General features: G+C 40.5%; 1 protein-coding gene across 3 annotated transcripts in view; it reads right to left on the bottom strand.

Moving 5' to 3' along the window:
- Positions 1-13,649, bottom strand: part of MGAT4A (alpha-1,3-mannosyl-glycoprotein 4-beta-N-acetylglucosaminyltransferase A) — a 108,382-nt gene that overhangs the window by 25,591 nt on the left and 69,142 nt on the right. For all 3 annotated transcript variants that reach the window (XM_075563208.1, XM_075563207.1, XM_075563209.1), the window contains exons 6-10: positions 9,277-9,323; positions 7,419-7,532; positions 6,125-6,200; positions 2,392-2,506; positions 773-903 (exon numbers count right to left, since the gene is read on the bottom strand). In XM_075563208.1, coding sequence (XP_075419323.1) covers positions 773-903; positions 2,392-2,506; positions 6,125-6,200; positions 7,419-7,532; positions 9,277-9,323 — 483 coding nt within the window. The remainder of the gene's footprint in view (positions 1-772; positions 904-2,391; positions 2,507-6,124; positions 6,201-7,418; positions 7,533-9,276; positions 9,324-13,649) is intronic.

The raw sequence follows: 13,649 nt of genomic DNA on the forward strand, positions 1-13,649 counted from the left end.
AGTACCTTTTACAGTAATGTTTCTATGGAAATAACAGTATTTGAGTGACGCTGTAAAAGCTGTTGCCATTGAGTCAATTCCGATGCATAATGACCCTACAGGACAGACTTCAACTGCACCCCTCCCTCCTGCGCCCATGGCATTGCCAAGCCTGTCCGTCTTCATGGAAGGAGATTGCCACATCTTGTTCACACAGGGTAGCTGGACGCTCAGTATGACCCACTGACCTTTCTGCTAGTAACCAAGTGCTTTAACCGCTGTGCCACCGGGCTCAGTAGTCAAGGCCCAACTCACCATTCAGTGACCCACTCACCATTATTCCACAAGCAAGCACATTAGTATGAACACTGGTTTCTTGCAAGTATTATACTGAAAGGCATATTTTCATTAGCCATTGTATTTTAGTCAACATTATTGTCTTTTATTCTTTCTCTCTATATACACTACAGTCTGATATTTTCCCAAAATATTTTTGGGGAAAAAAGAGTGGAGAGCTAGAAAACAAACTGAAAGAACAAAGAAGACAGAGGCATGAAATACCAGAAGCCTAAAGGCACCGGAAGCACTTAGTAATTTAAAGAAAGGTCATGCTCTGCAACTAATTTAAAACTCCCCCAACATAGAAACTTAAACTTATAGAAACTTTTTAACAGTTCAAGAACAAAGTCAGACCATTTAAACCGTAGATGGAAACACTATTTTGTTTTGTTTTGGTCACTTGCATGAAATATAGAACAGCAGCCTCCTGCACCCCTGTAAAAAATTAACTTACTGCATCTTTTTCAGGATTGCAAACTTTCACCCAGAGAATATGATCCAAAAGCCAATCAATGGGCTTCTCCTTATAAAACATAAGTATGAATTCTACAATCAGACTGAGGTCTGGTGCTTGAAACATTTTACCTGAAAAGATATTCCAAGTCAACAACAGATGTGTAATATGGAAACAAACTATCAAAACAACTTAAATACACAAAACCGAGAGTAAGCTTGTGCTTTCCACTGCACCGATGCCGACTTGCAGCAGCGTCCAGGAACCCAGCAACTGTGCTCCCTTGAGCCGCCATCTGGATATAAAGGAGGCTGCACAAACTATCATGCAGCCACTGGCTCCAGAGAGTTCCCTTTTATGTTTCATTGACATTCTCCCCATAGAAAAGGAACATGAAAGATTGCAATGAAGGTTTTTAAAACCTGAATCAATTAATGCCACACAAAAAACAAAAAACCCAACAACAAAGATGCCTGATTCTGTTTTCAATGAAATCTTGACAAGTAACAATGATTTTTAAAAAAAATTTTAAAGATGTTTTGCATTAAGGGGTAAGTGAATTCAAAGATATAGCCTCTAATACTCAAGAGTTTCTAAAGTAAAGTTGTATAGCCTACTGCCACGGAGTTGGTCCTGACTCACAGCCACTCCGTATAGGGTTTCTCAGACTAAAACTCTGCCTCATCTTTCTCCTGTGGAGTGGTTCATGAGTTTGAACTGCCAATCTGTTAGTTAGCAGCCCCATGCCTAGCCCATAGTAGCACCAAAGCACCTCTAAAATTGCTGTAGAAAGTAGAATGTTGTCTTTTGGATGTTTTTAACTTTAAATGTCTGAATTTTTCTATTTTAAATATACTTTTTAAGTGCCTAATTTGGAAGTTTGTTAAAGTTTTTAAATGAATGCCTCAGTTAGTCAAAGAAAGAAGCAGATGAGAAATTAATCACTGAACGACAAGTTGCTGCACGGCATGAAAATACTAGGAATTCATACTCGAACATCTTTACTGTGGCACGCCCTTTAGAAGGCCCTCCACATCTTGCAATTGCCCAGGGCTGTAAGAGACGAGCCAGAAGTGATGGAGAAGACTAAATCAGATGTGTTCACCCACACCTTGGTAGGCTCTGGGTACACATAAGCCAGTAGAGCCACTTTGTGGAATTTTAGAATAAGTATTCCAACCTTAAAAGTCTCTGACCTCTATTTGGGGTTAATTTTCATTATTTTAGGCCCCTTAGTGACATAGTGGTTACACGCCACTATGTAACTCCCTGGGCCGCTAACCTCAAGGTCAACAGTTTGAAACCATGAGCCACTCCTCGAGGGAAAGATAAGGCTTTCTACTCAGACCAAGATTTACAGTCTCTGAAACTCACTGGGACAGTTCTACCCTGTCCTGTGGGTCGCTATGAGTCGAAGGCAACTCCATCAATGACAGTGAGTTTGGTGTTTGGTTTTTGTTTCATTATTTCATACAAGGTTTACCTACTGCAAATGCTTGCAAAAGCAACTTTTCCCCCCTCTGTAAACACACACACATACACTTTGCAATAAAGTAAGTTTAATGTTTTGAAAATCAAAATTATTTTGTAAAGTACATAAATTGGATGCTTTCTCTTACCAATGAAGCCCAGCTGGGAAAACTCTAAAATCATCCATTCCTCAGAAGAAAGTTGAAGGGCAAAATTTTTTATAGTATTAAAGTAATTCTGCTTGGCAATAATATCATCTTCAAGCTAGAGAAAATTGAACGACCATATTAACCAATCAGAATGTGAAGGAGAGACTTTATTATTATATACATTAAAAAACCCACTTAAGATGTTATAATGAAAACCAGGAAAACAATGTGAATAATAAAAATCACTATTATTAAAAGAAAATGAGGACAATAAGACAGAACATAAACAAAACTGGTCAACGAACCCTCCCTGACCCAGGAAGTAGCAACAAGCCCTCCCATAAATACTCCTTCTGCGTCCTTGTTTGCAGCCCACGAGCCTGCTTCTTTTCAAAGGAAAATAATTCTGCAGGCTTTTAATAGTTTTTCTTTCATGATAAAACATGTACCGCATCACCAGAGAAGGTCCAAGGAAGGGCTATCGGCCCTGTTCACGGAGGTGACCACTGTTCAAAGTTGGATACGTATCATACTTTCTGTACATACATTCAACATATACAGTATATTACAGTACCTACCCCCCATTTATTTTAAACTAAAAACGGCCTCCTTTTGGTCCTTAATATGATAGCCAGCACCCGAGTTACTACCCATTTAGAAACTAGTCCATGGCAAGATACTATAGGGACTACTCTTAGTTTCCCATTTCCCTCTGCTCCTAGGCCGGGTTCCTTTCCTAGCAACGTACATACACAACGCCACAATCAGTTATGCCCTCTCAGAAGTGATTTTCATTTCATTTTAGGCAGATTGCACTGTTATTCTCTCAAGCACTTAAAGAAGCTGCAGCAATTTGCAGAGACTACGTCACTGCCAGCACCAGCTCAGAGGCATGCTGGGTAATTTCACCAATCCAGTGGGTGATAATGAGACCTGAAGATGACCAAGGCTCAGGAGCATATGGCTAAGCTTTCCTACCCAGAGTCTCCTTTCACACGTTTTCAATATCACACGACTGTTTTCATATTGTAAGAAAGCTTTTCCTTTTCTCAATTTCACATTACTATTTCTAGTTATCTGCTAAGTGATTTTTTAATAATTAAATGTTTAATATTTAAACATTAATTTAATATTAAATGTTGGGTTTGGCAAATACTTAGGTCCAGGCTTCTTTTCTAACGAATCAGTGAGGAAAATGTCAGTATTGGGAAAGAAGTGATACTGACTGAGTCAGCTAACCTCTACTGAACTACTACTAAATTGCAGACATGGACTTCATCTCTGGAATTCACCAATGAGCAGATGGGATGTGTCTTTTACATCCTCAGAGCTGCTGGGGGAACCACACAACATATAGAGGTGGGCTGGCACCTTTCTGAAAGAAGCAGTACTTGCACTCAAATACATTTACTGCATGCGTCCAAAGAGAAGATAATCCTGAGTATAGACAGTCTGAAAATTTCCCAGGGAATATCTTAAAAAACAGGTCTGGGGCTGATTGAAATATGTAGGGATGTAAATAAAATAGTCAGATGCTTATTTAAATATTAATACACTCGTTTCAGCTACTATACATACTTAAAACCACATTTTTGCACATTCATTTAGAGAAATTGCTTTGTTCTGCTCTCACATCCCATCAAATATTTAACAAAGCAAACAAACCAATTTTAAGATAATAGTTTATTCACAAGCAATGGTAGGCAGGAAGATAGAGATTTTAAGCATCTTTCACCCAGCTTTCCCCAACAGCATCATGTTCTGTAACTACAGACCATGAGAACAACCAGGACACTGACCTGGATTTACTTTTATGGACACAGTTACCTCCCACACTTTCTCCTTTCCTCCCCATTCCTAAGCCCTAGCAACCAGTCGGCTATAATTTTGTCAGTACAAGAATACCACCAGTAAACACACGCTTTTCACTGAGATCCATTCAAGTTGCTGGGCACTTCAATAATGCATGCCTTACTATTACAGCATGGTCTGCCAGGGAGTGGACTCCCTGTTTGATTTTTCACCCGCTGAAAGACATTTGGGTCGTTTCCAGTTGGGGCCATTCCAAATAAAGCTGCTATGAATGTTCGTGTACAGGTTCTGGAGGGACCACAAGTGCCTCTCTCGTTATGGTAAAGCCACTCTTGGAACCGTCTACCGTAACTCGTTAGTGATGGCTAGTTTACAGAGAAAAGCAAAATATAAAATACTGTTTCTGCAGTGCACAAGAGAAACTTCATATGCGCATATTCACAAATGCACATAAATAAGTTCGCACCCAAACAAAATTTCTTTTATTATTACTTTTTTATTTTAAATTTTAAACTTAAAGTTTAAAAATAATTCTAACTACATTTTAAAATTCTATGTAAAAGTGTTGGAACATAATGTAAATATTTATATATTGGTTCTAAAACATAACAGCAAAATTCAAGTACAATAATCTTTGGGCTATGTTTTTGTTTGCTTTTTAATGTTTTCCTGACTGTTTTGAACTTAAAATAGGAATTCTCCTAGATATTTAAAAGAAATGTATTATCTAGATCTAGGATGTTATGATTATGTTTTTACATGTGAAACTTTTCTATGGATGTATTCAATGTCATATACTTTGACTACATTTAACATTTATGTTTCCTGTCCTATGGACCAAGTAATCTATGTACTGTGAATCCACCTAGGGGTGGCAGGAAAGAAAGGCCAGCCAATCTACTTCCGTAAATGACAGCCACAGAACACCAGGGCGCGTGGATCCCCTCAGACTCACGCGGGGTCACCAAGGGCTGGAAAGGACTCAAAGGCAACAGCGTGGCTTTGGCTGCTGCTTGTCGTCTTCTCCAGGGGCCCTTAAGGAAAACGTAAATGGTGGTCGTCTGCACTTCTCCTAGCTGCCTTCCCCACAAGACATCACACTTGTCCTTCTTCCCGTTCCCTCTTCCTCTCTCCCACCCCACAGCAGCTGCTTTCTGTTCCTGACTCAGGGACCCAGAACTTCTTGTCACCCTCCATAACACACCCTTTCAAAAAAAGGATCTAATAAATGCTTTATGCTAAAATACAAGAATATTTCTTAGTCTTGGTGTGCTACACAACTCAGATTTGTTTGCATTTTGAACAAAAGACCCTTGTTGGTTAAAGGAAGGAAATCCCAACTGTGCAGTTTAACCGTAAGTCATTACTGGGAAGGAGATCTGAAAGAAATAATAGCTTCCTAGAATTATTTAAGCTGTTGCCTGCCTAGCTAGCTTAAAAACCATATCACTACATAATTATTTTACTTGTGTGCTGCTTAAAACTAGATCATTACAACCAATTGTCCCTTTCATTATCTTCTATGGCATAACACACACAGACACACAATCCTATCACAAAAAGAGAGACCAAAAGGCCATTAAAAACTTGTATGAGATTCTTTAAAGTTTGGCATGTAGTTAAATCCTGGTTCTGCTTGGCAGTCCAGAGAGAAGAAAGGAGAGGAAAGGGTGGGCGGAGGAGGAAGGTGCATGGCCGCACCCTCTCAGCACAGAGCTGGTGCTCTTGCCCTGCCAGAGCTCCGACCTGCTGACCTGCGGCCCCGCACTCGATGACTGGGATGCATCCCTAAAAGCAGTGTCTGGTTGAAGCCCTTAGAGGGCTATGATGCCAAACGCTTCCTGTTTCAATGAAAATACAGTCTTGATGTTACCACTTTCTTTAAAGGTGTGAAAAGCATGAAAGAAAAACCCACACTTACCTGGATATAATATATGCCCTTTTCCTGAGCATACATCATTAGAAAACAATAATCTAAGTTCTGCTTTGTTCTCCATCTGAAATAAAAATTTTCATGAAAAAAGTTAGAAATAACACTTAAATCTAGTAAAATAAGATTACCTGTGTAAGCCTCAAATATTTCTGTGATCGTATTTGATGTGTGTGTAAATCTATATCTATATATTAAATACAGCAGCACTAGTCCATTCTGACTCACAGTGCCCCTGTAGGACAGCGGAGATCCACCCCTGTGGGTTTCTGAGACGGTATTTCTTTATGGGAATAGAAAGCCTCATGCCTCTACCATTGAGTGGCTGGTGGTTTGATCTGTGGTTAAGCAGCCCAGCACATTACCCACGATGGCGCCAGGGCTCCTCTGCATGTATATATAAACATACTACACATTAAGCATTAAAGAGAGGGTACTTTGCTCTCGGGAAGACTCTATCTAAACGTATCCCGTCCCAAACACCAGTCTTCAAGATGCCCTGAGAAAAAAGGACTCTGGTGCCATGTGAGCGTGGGCAACACTAAGCACAGATAAGTGGCGGTCAGCAAGCGAGGAAAAGGAAATGGGCTGGTGCAGTGGCTGCAACAGCAGGCTCAGCACAGCAGCAATGGAGAGGGTGGCGCAGGCCCAGCCATCACCTGTTGTGCAAGGGTGGTCGCGATGAGCCGGGATGGACCTGCAGATACCTAACAGGAAATGCACATTTTCCCTGCCTGGAGGCTGATAATGCACATTAGAATAGTAAGGATACTGAAACACCCAGCAGTAAAGATATTGTGAAAAAAAATTAACCCATGTTTTTAACCTTTTTGGCCACAGATTCTATTTTCAGTAACGTTTTTAAGTGTCAGAGAACGAGTGGCTCAAAAAATTTTCCTTTGGGGATCAGAGCTCTGGTGCCTAGGACTGTATCTTGTATACAGGTAGAAATTAATGATGTGCATAGAAGTATGGGAAGAAAATAACATTAATATATACAATATGAAGTCCTTTCAGTGAATTCCTGGTAACTAACCAACAGAAAACACTAATGCTGAGCAAGGCAAGTGGTTCAAAAAGCCAGTTTAGAAAAACACACTAAGTTCAAAGCTTTAAATCATGCAAAGGAAACATCCTCTAAATATATCTCAAAAACTGTTCTGAAGTTATTAAGACTTTTGTATCAGCTTAGACCTCAATGGTTAAGAGCGTCAGTAAACAAGAGATATATTTATCACGTATTATACTCACAAGAGGAGAGGGCTTTAAACAATATATGGCTCACCTTACTCTTTCTTTGGAGTCTCCAAATGTCTCCTTTAAGTTTGTCAAGTTAGGATAATAGCTTTCAGGAGGTGAAATTACTTCCACCAGGCCAGAACTGATTTCTTTAGAAAATCTATCATGAGAAAGGTTAGCTAAAGTTACTTCAATTAGGTGGGACTTGACCTATCTCAGTGCTCAGCTTACTGTGTTTAATATAAAACATATCAGTAACCATTTGTAGCACGATATTTACCAGAAAATACAGGTTATTCTGCTCGCACTTAAAAGCCGCCACCACCACCACCAACAACAACAAAAATCCTTTAAAAACACTCTAAATTGTCACTCTCCCTGTGGAACAGTATAGAAACCCTGGGCCAATTACAAGCACAATCTAAGAAAATAGCAGACCTTAAAATAAACAACTTGAGGTCTCCACAAAAAACAAAGGAGTGAAGAAAAACAAATGAGTGTGTGTGTGCGACTAAATATGCAGACAAATACAATGAGAGAGATGCATTCCAATTTATAGGAAGCTCTACATAGGAGCCATAGCTTATATATCATCCTCAACTACTGTTCTCAAACTGGGGCAATTTTGCCCCCATGGACCGTTTAGCAATGTCTGCAGATGGCTTGGTTGTCACTACTAGACAGTCTTACTGACATCTCATGAGAAGAGGCCAGGGAGTCAGCACACATCCTCCGAGGCACAGGATACCTCGTGACACAGGTTTATCGATCATATGACAAAGTGCTGAGGCGGAGTCATTTCTTTCACATTTGCATTCTTAGTTGCTCTACTTTCACAAATCACTAGAAAACACTCATGTAACTCTACACACACACACACACACACACACACACACACACACACCTCCTCCTACACATACACACACCCCTCCTCCTCTTCCTACACACACGCACACACCTCCTCCCCGTTTTCTCACACACTGAGTGAATCAATAGAATCACTGCATAAGCCCCACAGACTTGCCCATGAGGCCTATGGTTGGAGGGGTGGGGGTAGCGGCAATAATTATTGCTTTATTTAAGGAGTCTATATTATACTAAGCCCTGCCTAAATAAATAAAGACTGCCATGGAATTCAGCACTTGAGGAAATTCTAACAAATTAACAATTTAATCTTAAACTGTATCTATTACATAAAAAAACAAGCCCACGGATTTTAACATTAAGTCTATAATGGGCAAGTAATTGCTGCTTCTCATTTTTCTTTTCCAAGTTAAGAACGTGCCGCTGTGTGGGGTCAAAGTAAATGCGACTCAATGAAGAAAACCATATTGAACACCAACTTTCATATTATTGTAACTACTAAGGCAATATAAGGAGAACTTTAAAAATTTTCTTATTATTCTAAAATTTAGGATTACTAAAATTTACTGAGCTTTCTATCTGTTACCTACTGTGGGCCTTGCTCATAGTGAATTGGTACTTCATCTTTGCAGAATGAAAGAACAGATTTAGGTAAGGTTCAACAATGAAGCTTGAAACTACTACATAACTATCAGCCTACAAACATGAACATTTTTGCTCGGCAAATAAGAAAATGGCTGATGTAAGTAATTACATAAGACTTCCTATAGATTCACTGCCTTCAGGGTAAAAGATTATTATGTGATATGTTAGACACTGAGCATCAAGTCTCCTCTATTGTATGTTACAATGCACCAATTTATCCCATTGGTAACTGAATAGATATGCACTACATTATGACAATGGAAAGACAACGAATAGCTGGCCCAATGAACACTGACTCCACATGAAAAGGAATTAAGCGGGGAACTCTTTTAGCAGAAAGCCTAGAGATAATAGTAAATAAAGTATTTTCATTTCCATTATAAAGAAGAACTTACTCTTTCTCCAGATTGGCTACAACAGTGTATACATACTCAGTATCTGTCTGGGAAAGAAAAAAAAATTGAATGCACATTCATGTTTTTCTATTTTTCACTTCACTTTTTAATTCTGAACCCAAAATTGAATAAAATGATTAAAGGAATACATGGCATTTTCAAACAACTTCTGCCTTGTACTTCTGTACTGTACCACTGTATGTTATTGAGTACTTACTATTACAGGGAGCCGGTCTTTAGAAGCCTTGGAAGCACAGGGGCAGTTCTACCTTGTCCTACAGGGTCGCTATGAGTTGGCATTATTCAATGGCAGGGAGCTTTGGAGATGTCAACTACTTAGACCCACAATCAAGGTTTAGGGAAGCAGCGGTCAAGAAAACAAAGGGCACTGCACTGGGCAAATGTGTGATAAAGTGTTGGAGAGGAGAGATGTCACGAGAGGACAGCTAAGGTGCACCTGACCCCAGCCCAGGTGCTCTCAGTTGCCTCAGATATGCCTGTGAACGCCAGACAATGGATAAGGAAGGCCAGGGACAGTGCATGTGAATTGTGGTGCGGGCAAAAATACTGACTCTATCACGGACTGCCAAGAGATCAAACAAATCTGGTTTTGGAAGAAGGACAGCCAGAATGCTCCTTAGAAGTGAGGACGGCAAGACTCTGTCTTCCATCCTTTGGACATGTCGTCATCACAAGGGATCAGTCCCTGGAACAGACATCACAGTTGGTAGAGCAGAGGATCGGCCAAAAAGAGAGGAGTCCCTAAGATGCTGACAGGTTTGCTGCAAAAACGGCTCAAATATGGCAATCTTGAGAATGACACAGGCCAGGTAGTGCTCTGTGAGACACAGCAGAGGGCTTGTTTTACAGAGGGCACGAACTTGGCTGCCAACCAAAGGCCTGTGGTTCAAATCCACCAGCCACACTGTTACATCCTAACTACAGAGGGGCATTAATTAATCCTAGAAATGATTAAATTACTGACTTATACAAATCTATTCTATAACCAATTTCTTAAAAAGCAGTCAAATTTCTGTTAATTAAAAGTACAAATTTTATTACTAAAGACTTAGGAGACTGAGACAAGTCTAGGTAAAGATTGGGCTTTTCCGTCTCTACATTCTGACTCTAACAGCAACTACCCTAGGCCAGAATGTGCTGATTTTCACAGCCTACATGATGCAGTGAGTTCTACGTTGGGAAGGGCAGTTCTACCCTGCCCGACAGGGTCACTATGAGTTGGAAAAGACTCGATGGCAGTGAGTTTGGCTTGGTACACTTTGATAGTACCTAAGGTTTGAACAGGAGTCTTGGTGGCATAGTGAGTTATACATTGGGCTGCTAACCACAAGGTCAGCAGTTCAAAACCATCCGTCACTCAAGAGAAAGATGAGGCTATCAACTGCCATAAAGATTTATAGTATTGAAAATTCACAGGGGCAGGTCTACTCTTATAGGGTCACTATGAGTCTGACTGGGTGGCAATGAAAACTTGGAACATTTAAACCCTTATGTCCTTGTGAGATAATGTGTGTATTAGCTTGCTTCCTCACCCCAAATCCTGTTATTGTGTAATGTAATAATCAAGTTGCTGTCAACTTGACAGTTGAGTTCTCCCCAGTGATGTGATTGACTGTGAGCAGCACAGCAGTTGCGGGACGATTAGGGTGAGAACACCCCTCACCCCGTCAGAGCCTTGCTGTTTGCTCGGGGATGTGGCCTCACTTGATACCGAAGCTCTCACTGTGAAGAGCTTATTCCCTTCGTGCTGCTCTGGCTCACTGACCTCTAGTTCTCTGGACTTCAGTCAGTGGCCTGCCATATGGCCTGCCAACCCTCAGAGCTATTAGAGCTTGCCGGAGCCTGACCTGTAAACCACGGATTCATCCACTTCTGCGTCCAACAATTGTGATCTTCCTGCTTCATCATCCCTGGCAGTTATGTAAGGATAAGTCTCCAGCTTAGCATGTGAACACAGCCTTGAACTGACTAGACTTATTCACATCTATAGTGGTGGGACCTTTTCTTGATATAAATTGTACATCTATAGCTACAATAATTGCTGGTTTTGCTTCTCCAGAGAACTCGGCCTACCACACCTAAACTTAGAACATTGTAGTCTGCATGTCCTTGTAATACAACATGTGTCTTGGATTGCTAACGCTACAGCTGTGTCTCCCTCATGCCACCAGCCCCCTTCAAAAACCTTCCCTGGCTCCTTTGTTTGGAGATGTGATCTGCATTACTTTAAGGCTATCCAGGCCTCCCCTGACAAAGTGCCCTTTCTATTAGTAACATTCTTTTCTGCGTGGAAAGCCCCTCCCTGATTTGTTATGCCTACTGAGGAGGGGGGATAGCCTTCAACTGGGAAGACAGTCTGGTAACAAGATTATCTTAAGACTATATCCTTCAAATTTTAACAAAGAAACGATGGAGTTATAACTGAATACAGCTCAAAATGTTTTCCTTTCCTAGAAACTTCAATATTACTAACCTCTTTGGAAATAAAAGATTATCCACTGTTTAACCAATAAGTATCATACTTCTTGCCAGACTATGTACATTCGGAGCGTATGATCTAGTATGGTTCATATAAACTTCAATATGTTCAATAACCTGAAATTTCAACTAGATAAGCATTTATTAAGGGTCAGTGATTTGCCTGCCCAAGGAAGGAGGCTTACAAAGATAAATGAGACAAGCTTCCTATCCCCAGTAGGCTGCCCAAGCGTGAAATGAAAAGGCATATGCTTGTGTGAATGTGATTTGTTATGTAATATGTAACACAATTTATGAAATAAAGTGAATCATATATATTACTATACCTCAAAGTACTGTAAATCAGTCACTTTTATATAACAGAATCAATCCTTTCTGATACTAGCGGTGGTGTGACTTCCTAAAGAAAGCTACCCCACGTCTGCCCGGGAAACATACAGTCAAGCTAATCGTTGTCCCTACTTAGAGCTCCCTGGGGACACAGTGGCAACTTATGCTTAAAGCTGCTAACTTGAAGTTCAGCAGCTGGAAGCGACCAGTCACTTTTGGGGAGAAAGATGAACCTGTCTCCTCGTCTACAGACTGAGAGTCTTGGACATGCAGAGGGACAGTTCTGCTCCCTCTCACAGGGCCACCATGAGTCAGGATGGGCTTGATGGCAGTAACTCGGGTCGGGTTTGGGTCTGGGTCTCGCTCCTCCACCTCTGGAATGCTGGCACCAGTCAGGAGATCACCATGTTCTTGCTTGCTTTCTCTTCTTCCTGAGAGCTTTCTTAAAGGCATGCAGAGATTTTTAAAAAGTAATGCTATCATCTGATTCTGAGGACCTCTCTCTGTATCTAAAACTTGGAACACGTATTTTCTAAAGAATTTAAAGGCAGAAATCAAGTCAATGGTACCTAGCAACAATAACAGCCAAATGATAGGCTTGGGGTAAGTGGGAAGGGAAATGGGCATACTCAGTAAAGGAAGAACCCACACTTCTGGTGGAGAATCAAGTGTTCTCTATGGCTAATAGCAATTCAATATTTTTATTTTAAAACTCAATGACATTAATGATTCTGCTACGACATGGGTGAGTCTTGAAGACAAGCTGAGTGAAAGCAGCAGCCACAGGCACAGTGGACAGCCTATGACCTGATTACATTTGTATAAAATGCCCAGAACCGAGGGCTGGAGGGAATGTGTGCTTGAAGGGTGACTGCTAAAGGGTACAGCGTTGCTTTTGGGGTAACGAAAATGGTTTACATCGACAGAAGGTGGGGACAGTTCACAACTCTGAAACACTAAAGGCCATGAAACTGCATATTCTTAATGGGTGAATTATATGGTATGTGAACTATAGCTCACGTATAATAAAAGTCATACCAAAAATAAGGGGAAAAAACAACACTAACTGATAAAATTCAATGTAAAAAATAACACCATGATGTGCCCAGAGCACACTCTGGGAGCATACATCATTCCGCTTTTAGGGACTGAAGAAGCGTACGAGTAGGACACAAACAGCCACAGCGATTAGTGACAATCCAACACAGACACACCAGAATCTTCTTCACTTGAGTCAATGTTGCCAGGGATGAACAAATGACATAAACGAAAGTGCTAGATATAGTGGTTAAATCCCCGTCTGTGGTATTTTTAATCAATATTTTATATAGCCTCATTTACAGAGAAGTAATTCTCTGAGAAATGCCAATAGCAGACAAGGTACTGCAATAACCGTTAACAGAGAAACTTTCTATGAAACACAACCACTATGTAAACTGACTCCTATCATTTCTGGAACCTGCACTGGGTAGAAGATAGAATGTCCTGTAGAATTACTGATCAATGAAGTAGAAAAGCACTATAATACATGCTTGCAATGAGTG

This window comes from Tenrec ecaudatus, chromosome 11, assembly GCF_050624435.1.
Source record: "Tenrec ecaudatus isolate mTenEca1 chromosome 11, mTenEca1.hap1, whole genome shotgun sequence".
NCBI classification, from domain to species: domain Eukaryota; kingdom Metazoa; phylum Chordata; class Mammalia; order Afrosoricida; family Tenrecidae; genus Tenrec; species Tenrec ecaudatus.